The sequence below is a fragment of the Oryctolagus cuniculus genome, chromosome 13, assembly GCF_051225735.1.
Source record: "Oryctolagus cuniculus isolate XC-2025 breed Fujian yellow rabbit chromosome 13, ASM5122573v1, whole genome shotgun sequence".
Taxonomy (NCBI): domain Eukaryota; kingdom Metazoa; phylum Chordata; class Mammalia; order Lagomorpha; family Leporidae; genus Oryctolagus; species Oryctolagus cuniculus.
This window is the reverse complement of record NC_142879.1, coordinates 13,206,254-13,224,484: the sequence shown is the minus strand read 5'-3', so window position 1 is coordinate 13,224,484 and position 18,231 is coordinate 13,206,254. Positions and strand designations below refer to the sequence as shown.

Below are 18,231 nucleotides of genomic sequence, written 5' to 3'. Positions count from 1 at the left end.
ACCAAAGGAAAGCCACTAGGTGCATAATGTCAAAAGGATCTCATAAGAGCTGTATTCAGGGTCTTCATAGAGAAGAGGAATCTGAAAATCTAAAACTCAAACACAAAAACGAGATCATGCTAAATACCAGCCACTTTCTTCCACACTTCTAAGCAGCCAAAAAACACCCTGGCCAACACTCTCTAAAACCCCTGGGGCTGGCTTCAAGTGTGGCAAGGAAGGACACCCAGCAAGAGCCTACCCCATCCCCAAGCTCTGTTGAGGCCATGCCCAGCGTGTGGGGACAGGGTACATTGGAAGTCCCAGTGCCCCTTTCTCTGGAGTCAGAGTCACTCCTTCCAACCCCAGACTCGAACTGACGATCTTTCCCCAGAGTGCTGTGGATTCAGCAGGCCTGGGTTCAAAGGCACCCACCACTGCCATCACCAGTGAGAATTTATCTTTTAATTTCATTTCATTTTCCATGACCTTTTGAAGTATCTTTATATTTCTTCACAATATGAATGAATTAATGATGCAAGAAACAAACTTGGAAGAATGGAACATTTTGTGAAGTAAAGTCAGATATAATAAAATATATGCAAATATAAATATGTTGATATGAAGTTCTGGAGAACTGATTAAAATATACAGATATCATAGCTACGCATCCCCCAAAGTAGAGATAGAAAAAAGCAAATGATTATTGTGTAAGCCCATAATAAGTTATTAATACTTATTCTATTTTTTTTAACTTTTACTTAATGGATATAGATTTCCAAAGTACAGCTTAAGGACTACATTGGCTTCCCCACCCCACCCTGATGACTTCCCTCCCACCCGAAACCCTCCCCTTTCTTGCTCTCTCTCCCCTTCCATTCATATCAAGATTCATTTTCAATTTTCTATATATACAGAAGATCAGTTTAGTATATATTAAGTAAAGATTTCAACAGTTTGCATCCACATAGAAACACAAACTGAAAAATACTGTTTGAGTACTCGTTATAGCATTAAATCTCAATGTACAGCACATTAAGGACAGAGATCCTACATGAGGAGTGAGTGCACAGTGACTCCTGTTGTTGACTTAACAATTTGACACTCCTGTTTATGGCATCAGTAATCTCCCTATGCTCCAGTCATGAGTTTCCAAGGCTATGGAAGCCTTTTGAGTTCTCCGACTCTTATCTTATTTAGACAAGCCCATAGTCAAAGTGGAAGTTCTCTCCTCCCTTCAGAGAAAGATACCTCCTTCTTTGAAGACCTGTTCTTTCCACTGGGATCTCACTCACATAGATCTTTCATTTAGGTGTTTGGTGGTTTTTTTTTGTTTTTTTGTTTGTTTGTTTGTTTGTTTTTTTTTTTTTTTTCCAGAGTGTCTTGGCTTTCCATGCCTGAAATACAATCATGGGCTTTTCAGCCAGATCCGAATGCCTTTAGGGCTGATTCTGAGGCCAGAGTGCTGTTTAGGACATCTGCCATTGTATGAGTCTGCTGTGTTTCTCGCTTCCCATGTTGGATCGCTCTCTCCTTTATTTACTCTATCGGTTAGTATAACAGGCACTAGACTTGTTTATGTGATCCCTTTGACTCTTAGTCCTTTCATTATGATCAATTGTGAACTGAGATTGATCACTGGGACTAGTGAGATGGCATTGGTACATGCCACCTTGATGGGATTAAATTGGAATCCCCTGGTATGTTTCTAACTCTACCATTTGGGGCAAGTCAGCTTGAGCATGTCCCAAATTGTACATCTCTTCCCTCTCTTATTCCCACTCTTATATTTAACAGGGATCACATTTCATTTAAATTTCAACACTTAAGAATAACCGTGTATTAATTACAGAATTAAACCAGTAGTATTAAGTAGAACAGACAAAAAAAAAAAACTACTAAGAGGGATAATGTATTAAGTTGTTCATTAACAGTCAGGGCTATGTTGATCAAGTCACCGTTTCTCATAGTGTCAATTTCACTTCAACAGGTTTCCTTTTTGATGCTTGGTTAGTTGTCACCGATCAGGGAGAACATATGATATTTGTCCCTTTGGGACTGGCTTATTTCACTCAGCATGATGTGTTCCAGATTCCTCCATTTTGTTGCAAATGACTGGAATTCATTGTTTTTTTTTTTTCTGCGGTATAGTATTCTAAAGAGTACATATCCCATAATTTCTTTATCCAGTCTACCATTGATGGGCATTTAGGTTGGTTCCAGGTCTTGGCTATTGTGAATTGTGCTGCAATAAACATTAGGGTGCAGACCGCTTTTTTGTTTGCCAATTTAAACTCCTTTGGGTAAATTCTAAGGAGTGGGATGGCTGGGTCGAACGGTAGGGTTATCTTCAGGTTTCTGAAGAATCTCCAGACTGACTTCCATAGTGGCTTGACCAGTTTGCATTCCCACCAACAGTGGGTTAGTGTCCCTTTTCCCCCACATCCTCGCCAGCATCTGTTGTTGGTAGATTTCTGAATGTGAGCCATTCTAACTGGGGTGAGGTGAACCTCATTGTGGTTTTGATTTGCATTTCCCTGATTGCTAGTGATCTTGAACATTTTTTCATGTGTCTGTTGGCCATTTGATTTCCTCTTTTGAAAAATGTCTATTGAGGTCCTTGGCCCATTTCTTAAGTGGGTTGTTTGTTTTGTTTTTGTGGAGTTTCTTGATCTCTTTGTAGATTCTGCTTATCAACCCTTTATCTGTTGCATAGTTTGCAAATATTTTTTCCCATTCTGTCGGTTGTCTCTTCACTCTCCTGACTGTTTCTTTTGCAGTACAGAAACTTCTCAATTTGATGCACTCCCAATAGTTGATTTTGGCTTTGACTGCCTGTGCCTCCCCGGTCTTTTCCAGAAACTCTTTGCCTGTGCCAATATCTTGAAGGGTTTCTCCAATGTTCTCTAATAATTGATCGTGTCAGGTCATAGATTTAGGTCTTTAATCCATGTTGAGTGGATTTTTGTGTAAGGTGTAAGGTAGGGGTCTTGCTTCATGCTTCTGCACATGGAAATCTAGTTTTCCCAGCACCATTTATTGAACAGACTGTCCTTGCTCCAGGAATTGGTTTTAGATCCTTGATCAAATATGAGTTGGCTGGAGATGTTTGGGTTGATTTCTGGTGCTTCAATTCAGTTCCATTGGTCTATCCATCTGTTTCTGTAGCAGTACCATGCTGTTTTGATTACAACTGCCCTGTAGGGAAACTTGTTTGTACCAGTACACCCCCCCACACACACCAATTTTTTTTTTTCCTTCTCTCCTGTAGTCAGTCTGGTGAACTTTCCCGCCTCAAAGCCCGCTTCCCTCTAGATTCTGTCCACCATTTCCCTGCCAATGTCTCCGGTTACTGAGCTCACCTCCCCTTACAGCGCCGATGTGTGGACTTGGAGCCCTGGGCACCCTTGCTCTCCCCGCTGGTGTCTCTGTGACATCCACTCCCCTTCCCGCACTGGCGCACAGATCCTGTGGCTCCCGTCTGCGCGGTGGGCGACCTTGCTCTGCCAGTAGGTCCTCCAAGTCACAGCCACTAGATCCGGAAGAGTTTCCTCTGCAATTTTTTCCTGATCCTTTTTCTGAGGCTACCATAACTCCACTTTTATTAAACTAAATTTTCCCGGACTATCAGTGCGCACCCTCACTATTCTGCCATCTTGGCTCCGCCCCCCATACTTATTCTAAATCTATAGTAATTAAGATAAAACACTTGGGAAAATTATTTACAAATAGTATAAGATAGAATATCCAGAAGAATAGCTAATATGTAATCATTTAACATATGAGAAAGGTACAATAACAGAGTACTGGGAAAATGTCATTTCCCATAATTTTAAAAAAGGAATTATGGTTATTAGTTTGCATGAAAATAAATTCAAAATGGATTAAATATATGAAAAAGGATACCATTACTTCTTAAAATAAAATTCAATATAATGTCACTAGGTTTTAAAGAAGAGAAATAATACTTTAGAAAGAAACAGATTAATCATAAAAATACTTATAATTTTATAATAGAACAATTTCTCTTTAGAATATAATGAAAAGAAAAACACAAGCCACAGAAAACAAGGACATATTTACAATACATATAATTGAAAGAGGATTAACATGTAGAATGACTAAGATTCTTCAGCATAAAAACCCTTAAAAAGGTAAATTTAAATAACCATCACACTAGATTTCACAGATTAGAATAATTTACTGCCATTGACCTATGAATATACATGTCTAACTCAAGTAATAGGAAATGCCCATTAACACTACCATGCTATAGCATTTTATAGCCACTCTTTCTGTAAATATTAAAGTGGGTTATCACTTGATCATTAGCCAGACCAACAAGGAAATGTACATATGAGTGTACACTGGTACACCCATTTTAGGAAAACCTTGTAAGGCAGAATGTAAACCATGTCTGAGAAAAACCCATTTCTAGTTATATATGCTAGGGAAACTCGGTCACAGTACAGTGGAAAGTACTTAAATGCACGAAGGTCATTTTTTTTTTTGTGAAAATGGTATTATTTTCTATTTTAAATTAAATTTTTTTTGACAGGCAGAGTTAGACAGTGAGAGAGAGAGAGAGACAGAGAGAAAGGTATTGCTTCCCTTGGTTCACACACTAAGTGACCGGGATGGCTGGCGTGTTGCGGCCAGTGCACTGTGCCAATCCAAAGCCAGGAGCCAGGTGCTTCCTCCTGGTCTCCCATGGGGTGCAGGGCCCAAGCACTTGGGCCATCCTCCACTGCCTCCCGGGCTACAGCAGAGAGCTGGACTGGAAGAAGAGCAACTGGGACAGAATCCGGCGCCCCAACCGGGACTAGAACTCAGGGTGCCAGCACCACAGCAGAGGATTAGCCTAGTGAGCTGCGGTGCTGGCCTAAATTAAAATTTTATGACAATTTTGAGTCAACTGAGTTAGAGACTTTTAATGTGTATCTGTTTTTCAAGATTTATTTTAATTATTTGAAAGGTACAGTTATTGAGAAAGAGGGAGAGATGGAGAGATGTATCTTCTTTCTTCCCACTGGAGAAGAGTATTAGGAAATGATGAACATACTGAGGTCTCAGAGCACTTTACTTACTGACACGTATGCACTTGGGGAGAGGGGACCAGCCATTCTCTGTACATGTGATTTCGGTCTGCTCATTTGGAAGACTATAGCCCGGATAGCAGTCAACTTTCACAGATTCATTCTGTAAATATGCTCTTTCTGAAGACGGACGATATCCATTTTCCACATAACTGAAAGTACATTTTCCTAGGGATCATAAAAATGTTGTAAAAGGTAAGAGTAGTAATTTGGTCAAAATCATAAGTTATAAATTACCTTTATAATATTTAAATGATAAAGTACATGTATCCAAAAATAATCTATAATTAAGAAAACTAAAACTACTATTAAATGCTTATTAAAAAAGAAAGATCAATATTCCATGCTATGTATCTTTAGTTTTATAATCACTATATACATAAAAGGTATCGAGATTCTTGTAAAAAATCTCAATATTTGTCACATGATATTTATGAAGAGCTCTTTATAAAAGAAAAATCTATTGAGGTCATTTGTTGTAGAATTCTTCTTTCATTTTATTTTTCATATTTATTTGTCTATTTCTCAGTTTATTTATTTATTTGAGAAGCTGAGAGAGAAGGAGAGTGAGAGAGATAGCGACAGGAGGGGAAGCTTCTATCCATTGGCTCACTCTTCCACTGTCTGCAATAGCTGGGAATGGGCCAGCTGAAGCCAGGAGCCAGAAACCCAATCCAAGTCTGCCACGTGGGTGACATGCATCCGGCTACTTGAGCCATCCACTGCTGCATCCAGGAATGCACATTCACAGGAAGCTGGAATTGGGGCAAAATCGGGACTAAAACTCGGGCACTCTGAAACAGGAAGCGAGTGATCCAGAGGTGTCTGACCACTAGGCGAAGGCTCACCTTCCTGGGTTCTGTTCTTGTCATGCAAGCCTTAGTTGTTAGCACTAATGTGCTCTTCTTTGCACTCTTGGGAATATTTATGTAAATCTAACTGCTAAGACAGGTACTTACTGAGACAGGGCACTTCGGGTGACCATCCTTCTTTGGTGCAATGAATGTAATCCCAGTATGAATTTGAAGGAGTCACAAAATCGGGGTTGCAGTGATAGCTATAATAGTTTCCTACAGCTACTGGAAAGTATGGTCTATATCTGTCTTCATAATACAGACGTCCATGATTTATTTGTGGAAAATCACAGGGTTTCACTTTCAATAAGAAACAAAAAAAGTACAAATAATCTTTTACTTTATAGAACAATCACATCAGAGTTGAATCATTTGGTCAATGAATTATATTCTCTTAATACCATAATTATACCCATTGAAATAAGGTTTTTAGAATAAGGCAAGTTATAGAATTCAGATGACTGGCGGGGGGACTCTTTGTTAATGAAAATGAAAATGTGTCTTGTCATTCATAAGGATCTACAAATTAGTATAAAGAGTTCAGAAAAAAAGGGCACAGACTTATACTACAAATTCTCCTCGAGTACATATGACATATCCTCACTCCAGCTAATTAAATGAACATTCTTGTTAAGAGGTGAAGGTATGGGAGAGAGGCAAGATGGTGGAATAGGAAGGGAGCACATTGATAGTCCGGGGAGAGACAGTTTAATAAAAATGGAGATACTGCAGGTTCAAGGAAGAGTAGGGAAGGAAACAGAAGAAGAAACTCTTCCGGAACGCGTGATTCACAGCGGACCTGCGTGGAGAGCGTGGGAGCCCACAGTTCGGGACACCAGCAGCAGACTCAACACACCAGCGCTGGAACGCGAGGTGAGCCGAACCTCAATAGCCTGAGACACCGGCAGGCAAGCGGAAAGAGGAGACTAGAGGGAACGACCCCTGGGGGGGAAAAGTTCACCAGGCTAACTGGAAGAGAGAGAGAGAGAAAAAAAAAAGGTGACTGGTACGGACACGGGTTTCTCTCTCTCCGCTCACCTCTCAAGGGCGAGCAAGACAAAGAGCAGGCGCCATCTTGGACATACGTCATAAGCAGAGCGACCTCAGGTCTGCACCGGCCCTGAGCCTAGCAGAAAAACCTGACTCTGGGTGGGGCGAATTAACAGGAGATTAGGACCTAGTAAATTTGTGGTGCTACTGAACTGAGACTGTGAAAAAAGAGACGGTGGGGGAGAGAACTCACAGAACTCACATTCACGTGAGTACTCTCCAGAGACGCTACAATTACATAACTTTGGCAACCCAGTGGGAGACTGAAGGAGAATCTGAGCCCACTCTGAGGGCAGAACAGATTCCCTGTGTGGTCCTTGGGAAAGAGCTTCTGATCTCTGGCTCCTGTGGTTATATCATTTGCCTGCTAACTACCTCCAACTTCGTTCAGCTGTGCGGAATTACTTCCCTTTTGAATCAAAGAAAGAAAGAAAGAGAGAGAGAGAGATCTACTACGCCTAACGTGGGAGTGTCACCTTTGGCACACCAAACAGAGCTCTCAGGCCACACCCATCTCAAGCCTCTAAGGCTCCATCAAAAACAGACAGTCCACTTAATCTAGAGTCATAGTATAACAAGAAAAAACACCACAGTGAAGAAACCAAATATCTCCAATATGCCAAATAACAAACGCAAAAACCGAGGTAATAAAAACAAGGAAGTCACCATGACACCCCCAAATGAAAAAGACACTCCAATTCAAGATTATGAAGATGATGAGTTAGAAGAAATGCAAGAAGCAGATCTCAAAAAATTGATAAGAACATTAAGAAGTTCTCAAAAACAAATTCTTGAACTAAAGAAATCCTTAATGGACAAGGTAGAAAATCTCTCTCGTGAAAATGAAATATTAAGGAGGAATCAAAATGAAACAAAACAACTAGTACAACAGGAAACTGGGATAGTGACGAGAAATCATAATGAAGTGAAGAATTCAATAGATCAAATGAAAAACACAGTAGAGAGCCTTACAAACAGAATGGGTGAAGCAGAAGAGAGAATATCGGACTTAGAAGACAGAGAACAGGAAAGGATACAGTCAGACCAAAGAAAAGAAGAGGAAATTAGAAATCTAAAACATATTGTCAGGAATCTGCAGGATACTATTAAAAAAACCAACATTCGGGTTCTAGGAGTTCCTGAAGGCATGGAAAGAGAGAAAGGATTAGAAGGCCTTTTTAGTGAGATATTAGCAGAAAATGTCCCAGGTTTGGAGAAAGACAGAGAAATGCTAGTACAGGAAGCTCATAGAACCCCTAATAAACACGACCAAAAGAGATCCTCACCATGACACATTGTAATTAAACTCTCCACAGTGAAACATAAAGAAAAGATCCTAAAATGTGCAAGAGAGAAACGTCAGATTACTCTCAGAGGATCTCCAATCAGACTCACAGCTGACTTCTCATCAGAAACCCTACAAGCTAGGAGGGAATGGCAAGATATAGCCCAGGTACTAAGAGAGAAAAACTGCCAGCCCAGAATATTATATCCTGCAAAGCTATCATTTGTGAATGAAGGTGAAATAAAGACTTTTCATAGCAAACAGAAATTGAAAGAATTTGTCGCCACTCGTCCAGCCCTGCAAAAGATGCTTAAAGATGTGTTGTACACAGAAACACAGAAACACGGTCATCAATATGAAAGAAGGTGAAGGAAGGAAACCTCACAGCAAAAGATCACAGGGAATTCAAAGCATATATTAGAACTTACCTTTGGCAAATGGCAGGGCAAAGTTACCACTTATCATTAGTCACATTGAACGTTAATGGCCTGAACTGTCCAGTTAAAAGACACAGATTGGCTGATTGGGTTAATGAACAAAACCCATCTATTTGCTGCTTACAAGAAACACATCTTTCCAACAAAGATCTATACAGACTGAAAGTGAAAGGCTGGAAAAAGATATACCATGCCAACAGAAATGAAAAAAGAGCAGGCATAGCCATCTTAATATCGGACAACATAAACTTTACCACAAAAACTGTTAAGAGAGACAAAGAGGGACACTATATAATGATTAAGGGATCAATACAACAAGAATATATAACAATTATCAATGTATATGCACCTAACTACAGGGCACCGGTTTATCTAAAAGATTTGTTAAGGGACATAAAGGGAGACTTAGACCCCAATACAATAGTACTGGGGGACTTCAATACTCCACTCTCAGAAACAGACAGATCAACAGGACAGAAGATCAACAAGGATACAGTAGATTTAAATGACACTATAGCCCAAATGGATCTAACAGATATCTACAGAACTTTCAATCCTACAGCTAAAGATTTTACATTCTTCTCAGCAGTACATGGAACCTTCTCTAGGATTGACCACATACTAGGCCATAAAGCAAGTCTCAGCAAATTCAAAAGAATTAGAATCATACCATGCAGCTTCTCAGACCATAAAGGAATGAAGTTGGAAATTAGCAACTCAGGAATCCCTAGAGCATATGCAAACACATGGAGATTGAACAACATGCTCCTGAATGAATAATGGGTCATAGAAGAAATTAAAAGAGAAATAAAAAATTTTCTGGAAGTAAATGAGGATAACAGCACAACATACCAAAACTTATGGGATACAGCAAAAGCAGTGTTAAGAGGAAAGTTTATATCAATAGGTGCCTACATCAAGAAATTGGAAAGGCACCAAATAGATGAGCTTTCAATTCACCTCAAAGATCTAGAAAACCTACAGACATTCTTCTCAGATCTAGAAAAAATGATGCTGAAATTTATATGGAGACACAGGAGACCTCAAATAGCTAAAGCAATCTTGTTCAACAAAAACGAAGCCGGAGGCATCACAATACCAGATTTCAGGACATACTACAGGGCAGTTGTAATCAAAAGAGCATGGTACTGGTACAGAAACAGATGGATAGACCAATGGAACAGAATTGAAGCACCAGAAATCAATCCAAACATCTACAGCCAACTCATATTTGATCAAGGGTCCAAAACCAATCCCTGGAGTAAGGACAGTCTATTCAATAAATGGTGCTGGGAAAATTGGATTTCCACGTGCAGAATCATGATGCAAGACCCCTACCTTACACCTTACACAAAAATCCCCTCAACATGGATTAAAAACTTAAATCTACGACCTGACACCATCAATTTATTAGAGAGCATTGGAAAAACCCTTCAAGATATAGGTACCGGCAATGACTTCTTGGAAAACACCCCAGAAGCACAGGCAGTCAAAGCCAAAATTAACATTTGGGATTGCATCAAATTGAGAAGTTTCTGTACTGCAAAAGAAACAGTCAGGAAAGTGAAGAGACAACCGACAGAATGGGAAAATATATTTGCAAATTATGCAACTGATAAAGGGTTGATAACCAGAATCTACAAAGAAATCAAGAAACTCCACAAGATCAAAACAAACAACCCATTTAAGAGATGGGCCAAGGACCTCAATAGACATTTTTCAAAAGAGGAAATCCAAATGGCCAACAGACACATGAAAAAATGTTCAAGATCACTAGCAATCAGGGAAATGCAAATCAAAACCACAATGAGGTTCACCTCACCCCAGTTAGAATGGCTCACATTCAGAAATCTACCAACCATAGATGCTGGAGAGGATGTGGGGAAAAAGGGACACTAACCCACTGTTGGTGGGAATGCAAGCTGGTTAAGCCACTATGGAAGTCAGTCTGGAGATTCCTCAGAAACCTGAAGATAACCCTACCATTCAACCCAGCCATCCCACTCCTTGGAATTTACCCAAAGGAAATGAAATTGGCAAACAAAAAAGCTGTCTGCACATTAATGTTTATTGCAGCTCAATTCACAATAGCTAAGACCTGGAACCAACCCAAATGCCCATCAACAGTAGACTGGATAAAGAAATTATGGGACATGTACTCTATAGAATACTATACAGCAGTCAAAAACAATGAAACCCAATCATTTGCAACAAGATGGAGGAATTTGGAAAACATCATGCTGAGTGAATTAAGCCAGTCCCAAAGGGACAAATATCATATGTTCTCCCTGATTGGCGACAACTAACTGAGCACCAAAGGGGAAACTTGTTGAAGTGAAATGGACACTATGAGAAACAGTGACTTGATCAGCTCTTGTCCTGATGGTTGATGTACAATGTAATACTTTATCCATTTTAGTATTTTTTTTGTTCTAGTACCATTGGTTGAACTCTGCAATTAACACACAATTATTCGTAGGTGTTTAAATTTTAACTGAAAAGTTATCCCTGTTAGGAATTTGGAAAACATTCTGTTGAGTGAAATAAGCCAATCCCAAAGGGACAAATACCATATGTTCTCCTTGATAGGTGACAACTAACTGAGCACCAAAAAGGAAACCTGTTAAAGTGAAATGAACACTATGAGAAACGGTGATTTGAAGCCCTCTTCCTGACTGTTGATGAACAGCTTAATATGTTATCCATCTTAGTATTTTTTTGTTTGTTTGTTCTACTTTTGGTTGATAAAAATATGCAGAAAGTATTTCAGTGGTAAAGTATGTGAATGACACCATATGTGTAGGAATAAATTCTATAACTTGACTTTGACAATAGATATGCTTATTGAATTGAACTATAAAAACAATTTGAATTTTCACGTGGTCCATCCTCACCTACACAGAGAGGTGGAGAACTCCATTTTCCCATGTGGCACGTTATTCCATCTCTTCCCGATATGCCGAAACCATCTTCACAAACATAGCTTAATTTAGTGCCATGTGGGTAAACTCTGCCTTCCCCTTCTTTTGGAAATATAGATGATCTAATTCTTCCATGGTCTACGTCAGGCGGTTTAGAACATGGGCTTTTTTCTATATGAAGAAGAGAAATCAAGGATAAAACCCAAATAAGATGTTTAAAATGAAAAACAAAATCAACTAATATTTGGGAGTTTAAAATAAGTGTAATTTGAACAAATAGTCAAAAATTTAAATATTGAAACTTTCAAGGATATATGTGTCATTTTTCTAGTATCAACCTTTTGGTCAATATCCCCTTTCATCTGTGTCCTTTTTGTTGTGAGGAGTAAAATATGCATAAATAGATACTTTACATAGTATTTACAGAATATCCCAAGGTTTGTAATCTCAGTTTTGCTCACAGGAGTGAAAACAGTGACAATTATACTTCATGTTCTTTCTATCATGATGTAAGGTTTCAAGATAAAATATATATAAAATATTTTCAATATAAAATATTCTTTTCATTACACAAAGCACTGGGGAGACTTAACAGCATTGGAAGGAATTAACAAAAGAAGTTATAGAGTACTGACCAGCACAGCGTGGTATTGATTGCCATCTTCCATCTTTGCACACAATTTCCTCTGCTCCTTGAATTAGATAATTTTCTTGACAAAGAATAGACATTTTTTCTCCATCCTGATAATTCACTGTGGTTGTCACATTTTGAGAATAGGGAATCTGAGGTGGTGGTGGGCATGGTTGTATTTTTACTTCTAAAAAATATTAAAATTATTTCTAACTCCACCATTTGGGGCAAGTCCGATTGAACATGTCCCAAATTGTACATCTCCTCCCTCTCTTATTCCCACTCATATATTTAACAGGGATCACTTTTCAGTTAAATTTAAACACCAAAGAATAAGTGTGTGTTGATTACAGAGTTCAACCAATATTATTAACTAAAACAAAAAAAATACTAAAAGGGATAAAGTATTAAATTGTATATCAACAGTCAGAACAAGGGCTGATCAAGTCACTGTTTCTCATAGTGTCCATTTCACTTCAACAATGTCATCTCACTAGTCTAAGTGATCAATTTCAGTTCACAATTGATCACATTAATAGGTCTAAGAGTCAAAGGGATCACACAAACAAGACCAGTGTCTGCTAATACTAACTGATAGAATAAAAAAGGGAGAGAACGATCCATCATGGGAAGTGGGATACACAGCAGACTCTTAGAATGGCAGATGTCCTAAACAGCACTCTGGCCTCAGAATCAGCCCTGAAGGCATTCAGATCTGGCTGAAGAGCCCATGAGAGTATTTTAGGCATGGAAAGCCAAGACACTGTGGCAAAAAAAAAAAAAAAAAAAAAAAAAAAAAACACAAACCTAAATGGAAGATCTCTGTGAGTGAGATCCCAGGATCCCAGTAGAAAGAATGGGCCATCAAAGAAGGAGGTACCTTTCTCTGAAGGGAGGAGAGAACTTCCACTTTGACTATGGCCTTGTCTAAATAAAATCAATGTTCGTGAACTCAAAAGGCTTCCATAGCCTTGGCAACTCATGACAAGAGCCTAACGAGATTACTGATGCCATAAACAAGAGTGTCAATTTGTTAAGTCAACAACAGGAGTCACTGTGTACTTACTCCTCATGTAGGATCTCTGTCCTTAATGTGTTGTTCAATGTGAATTAATGCTATAACTAGTACTCAAACAGTATTTTACACTTTATGTTCTGTGTGGGTGCAAACTGGTGAAATCTTTACTTAATATATACTGAATTGATCTTCTGTATATAAAGATAATTGAAAATGAATCTTGATGTGAATGCAATGGGAGAGGGAGCAGGAGATGGGAGGGGTGCGGGTGGGAGGGACGTTATGGGGGGGGGAAGCCATTGTAATCCTTAAACTGTACTTTGGAAATTTATATTTACTAAATAAAAGTTTAAAAAATATATTAAAATTAGATTTCTTGAGTAAAATAATGACTTAAAAGTATTAAATGATAATTGTCAATAAATAAAAACATCAATAACAATGATAATATACTATCATAAATTCTCAATATTCTATATATGTATGCTATACTTTTCAGCTTTATGGCAGCTTATCAGCTTAAAAATGACTTTTAATAATAAATAACTAAATTTTTTTAAGATACTATTCTCACAAATGAGAAAGCAATAAAATTAATGTTGTAAAAAACGGCTTACCTGTACAAGTTAGTTTGGGATCCCATCTCCCATTTATGCAGATTGAGTGTTTATTTCCTGATTTTCCCCAACATCTGTAACTTATTTTGGTGTTATGATTAAATTCATTCTTATTTGGTAGGTTTGTCTCACTTGCAATTGAATCTGGTACTACACACTTCTCAAGTTGATCTGTCGCTATAAAGTGAAATATTTCCATGCAAAGACTAATTAAGAATCAAATAATGACATAAAATAGCCATTTAGTCAGTGTATAACAACATTATGATTTATTTCCTGAGATTCCATCAACTGAATTAGTCCTGGTCGGATTGCATAATGCAAGCTGTTATGTGTGAACCTAAGTTCCATTCTTAGGACTGGAGTCTTGAGCAAGACAAACGAGTTGTTTGAGAGGTGGAGAGAAACCTAAGGCCAGAGGAGAGGTGGTGGTGGTGCTGGTTATGGTCTGTGCATGACTGGTTTCTGCAAGATTTTCTTTGTTTGTTGGGAAAAATTAAAAACCTAAACTAGGAGCTAGCATTGTGGCACAGCAGGCTGATCCATTATCTTGCTGATTGGAGTCCCAGCTGCTCCACTTCCATCAAGCTTCCTGCTAATGCACCTGGGAGAGCAGTGGAAGATGGCCAAGTCCTTGGGCCTCTGCCAGCTGTGTGGGAGGCCTTGAAAGAGTTCCTGGCTCCTGGATTTGACCTGGCCCAGCCCTGGCTGTTGTTACCGTTTGTGAAGCAAACCACTGGATGGAGATACCTCTTTTTCCCTCTCTTGCTCATTTGCCATTTCTCTCTCTTTCTCTCTCTCTCTCTGGCTTAAAAGAAAAAAAAACTAAGCTAGTATAAGGTACAAAATAGACACTGGGAAGGAAAAATTCGAGTAAGGTCTATAACAGACAAGAAGAACTTCTAATGAGCCTAATATGGGTAGGAGTCTAGCATTAAGAAGGAAATCTCTGACATTGGAAGAAATAATGACTCAAAGAAAGTTTTGATGTAAGTTAGAATGAAGAATTGAGTTTCATATCTGATAGCAGCTTGAGTGTTCACTCCACGTGTAGTAAAGTGAAATCATTTGGGAGAGAGAAGAGGACAAGATAAGGTTAGGACTTGAAGGATTGGCAGTATTTTTGACAGGACTGTAACGATTAATCCAACAACTTTTATTGACTCATTCGACGAACTCCTGTTGAGCATCTCCTATACATCAAACAGTCTTGTAGATGTTGGAGATACATCTGTGAGCGAAACATGTGTAAATCCAGCCTTGCCTTGAGGCTCCGTCTTTCCCTGGGATAAATTAACAGCTGGAGATGTGATGGATGAAATCAATTAGGTTGGCTAGCCCTGACTCTCTGAACGCTGGATTCGAGAATGTTCTAGGAAGAGCTCAGCCTACAAGAAAAGTGAATGAGGGCTCCCAAGAGCCTCCCAGTCACACATTGAAGACTAGATCATCAAAAGGGTGGGTACATTTCTCTCTAAAACAGACAGACTCCCCGTCCCACCACACACACACACACACACACACACACACAGAAAAACAAGACCAAAAACCTAGAACATGGCATTCGGTATCTTTTCCCCATAAAGACATGATAAATGTTGAGGAGATAGATACATTTGCCAGATTGGTCAATATACAATGTTTACATGTTTGAAAATCATACCATACCTCATAAAATTTGTAACCTTTTTATATGCCTGTTAAAAAGTTCTCTTTTAATCAAAATTTTTAAAACTGATTCAGTCAAAGAGTAAAGTCCATCAGTGAGCTAGGTCTCCTGGCCTAGTCCCCTGCTGCCCTGTGCCACCAAGTTATGCTCATGACTTAGAGTGCCTATGGCCCATCGTGCAGTACATTCACTTCTATTCACTGTGTTTGGAACAGACTGCGAAATCATTGCTGTTAGAAGCTTTGAGAGAGGAGGGAATCCTATGTGAAGGTTACAAATGGATATTTTGTCAACTTTATTTCTTGGCTTACCAGGACTTCAAAGAGTATCTCATAAGGTCTTCCTTCCGTTGGTTCACCCCCAAAATGGCTGCTAATGGCTGGCGCGCTGCGCCAATCTGAAGCCAGGAGCCAGGTGCTTCCTCCTGGTCTCCTATGTGGGTGCAGGGCCCAAGCACTTGGGCCATCCTCCACTGCCTTCCCGGGCCTCAGCAGAGAGCTGGACTGGAAGAGGAGCAACCAGGACAGAATCTGGCGCCCTGACGGACTAGAACATGGTGTGCCGGCGCCGCAGGCGGAGGATTAGCCTAGTGAGCAATGGTGCTTGCCACAGAGTATCATATAGTAACTCAATGATATCCATGTAAAATGACTAGTTTATTGGTAATTAATACTAACTAGTGCATACAACACTAATATTTTATATTTTATTAATACATGTAATTGTAATTATAATTTATAAGTAAAATTTGGCTTCACATTTATAAGATAAACAATATTTACCCCAGGGAGAAAAAAATTCACAAAACTCTATTGCTAGTTCTATATTTCCTCTTTAGGCACGTATTCACTTATCATGAACAAAATCTGTAATCATTGCTCTTAAGACTGGGTATTTTCAGCAATATCCTTAACTTTCAAAATGATGCTGCAAATATTATTTTTCTAATAAAATAGAAACATCATTAAATATACTTATATAATTATTATTATGGTTTAGTATTCTTAAATATTCTCACCAACACACTGAGGAAGTTGAGTCCATGTTCCTTTAATGCATGTAATTGATCTGTGTCCAATCATTGTAAATGTTTCTCTGCAGCTGAACGCCACTGAATCTCCATGGTGATAGGGAGGGGCAGAAGGCTCAACGTAGCCATGCTCCAGTTCAGGTATATCTCCACATGTGCTTTCCTCCTCTGTGGAAATTTCATGAAAATGTAGTTATAGATAAACAGAGTTTGTGTTAGGAAAACAAAAACTGTTTCAATATTAATAACTGTATATTTTACCAATACACGTTGGTAAGGTCGTCCACTTCCCATCAACACACTCAATTTTATGAGGCCCCTTCAACAGAAATTTAGAATTGCAAACATATTCCACTACCTCACTGTGTTCATATTCTTCTTTCTTTGTTCCTTTAACTTGTCCATTGAGGAGCTGAGGAGGTGAACTACATGATTGTACTTGCCCTAGAGTAGAAATATTGTAAATATTGGTTAAATTGTCTATTTTATAATTTAAAAAACAATGAAATGGATATAGTTCAAAAACTATTGGAAATTATTTTCTGAAGCAAGGAAACCTGAGGAGTCTGTCCCCCAGCACATGTCTTTTACAGAACCCTCTCGGAGTTAATGCATCAGCGTTCACATAAGGACATGCTGGAAGCTCACAGAAATTAGGAGAGGGAGAGCAGTTAGGATATTCAAAATCTGACTTCTTGGTTCAGCAATTGTAAGATAAATAATCACCTTTACATGTTGGAACATTAGGGGACCATCCAAAGTGGTAACACTGTATTGAATCTGGTCCCACTCTTCTAAGTCCCGCTCTGCAGGTGAATTTCAGCACGTCTCCAACTCTGTATTTTTCGTTCTTGGGATCAATAACAAATACCTCTTTTCCTACTTGAGGAACCCTGCATTCTCTTTCTAAAAACATAAAGTAGTTTAATGAGAATATATAATTAATCTTCGCCAAAGTCAGCTTTAAATGTATCATATAAATATGAACAGATACTCAGTGATGGATATACTGGGGGAATCAGATAAATTCTCTTCCTGGGAAAACTGTTATACATGGTTATCCACCCTGCAAATTCCTATGGGACTCTGAGAAACAGTGTTTACTCCTTTGGCTAGAAACATTCTACATGAGCTCATCTTCCCCCCTTTCCCCTTCTAATCCTGGAAAACAGAGAGCTGATTGTCAAATATAAAAGAGATTCCTGTAATTATCCATATAACTTGTCATAGAAAGAAAAAGAAGTATCCTTATGATCTGCAGAAACTAGTAATCAAAGTAGAAGGTGAAAAGTAGAATCTTAGGGGGCCGGTACAGTGGCATAGCAGGTAAAGCGGCCGCCTGCCTGCCAGCATCCCATATGGGCACTGGTCGAGTCCTGGATGCTCACTTCCCATCCAGCTCTCTGCTATGGCCTGGGAAAGCAGTACAAGATGGCCCAAGTCCCAGGGCCCCTGCACCCATGTGGGAGACCCAGAAGAAGCTCCTGGCTCCTGGCTTCGGATGCGGACACTTGGGGAGTGAATCAGCGGATGGAAGACCTCTCTATTTCTCTGTCTCTCTTCCACTTATCTTCTCTTTGTAACTCTGACTTTCAAATAAATAAATAAATCTTAATAAAAAGTAGAAATTCAGGAGTAAATAGA

General features: G+C 39.0%; 1 protein-coding gene across 5 annotated transcripts in view; it reads right to left on the bottom strand.

Moving 5' to 3' along the window:
* Positions 1 to 18,231, bottom strand: part of LOC138843009 (complement factor H) — a 45,443-nt gene that overhangs the window by 13,064 nt on the left and 14,148 nt on the right. For 4 of the 5 annotated variants that reach the window (XM_051820426.3, XM_051820427.3, XM_051820428.3 and 1 more), the window contains 8 exons: positions 17,314 to 17,493; positions 16,849 to 17,031; positions 16,576 to 16,755; positions 13,889 to 14,065; positions 12,258 to 12,440; positions 11,596 to 11,793; positions 6,035 to 6,229; positions 5,067 to 5,243 (listed from right to left, as the gene is read on the bottom strand). In XM_051820426.3, the coding sequence (XP_051676386.1) occupies positions 5,067 to 5,243; positions 6,035 to 6,229; positions 11,596 to 11,793; positions 12,258 to 12,440; positions 13,889 to 14,065; positions 16,576 to 16,755; positions 16,849 to 17,031; positions 17,314 to 17,493 (1,473 nt within the window). The remainder of the gene's footprint in view (positions 1 to 5,066; positions 5,244 to 6,034; positions 6,230 to 11,595; positions 11,794 to 12,257; positions 12,441 to 13,888; positions 14,066 to 16,575; positions 16,756 to 16,848; positions 17,032 to 17,313; positions 17,494 to 18,231) is intronic. The other variant, XM_070054916.2, reaches the window with a different exon arrangement.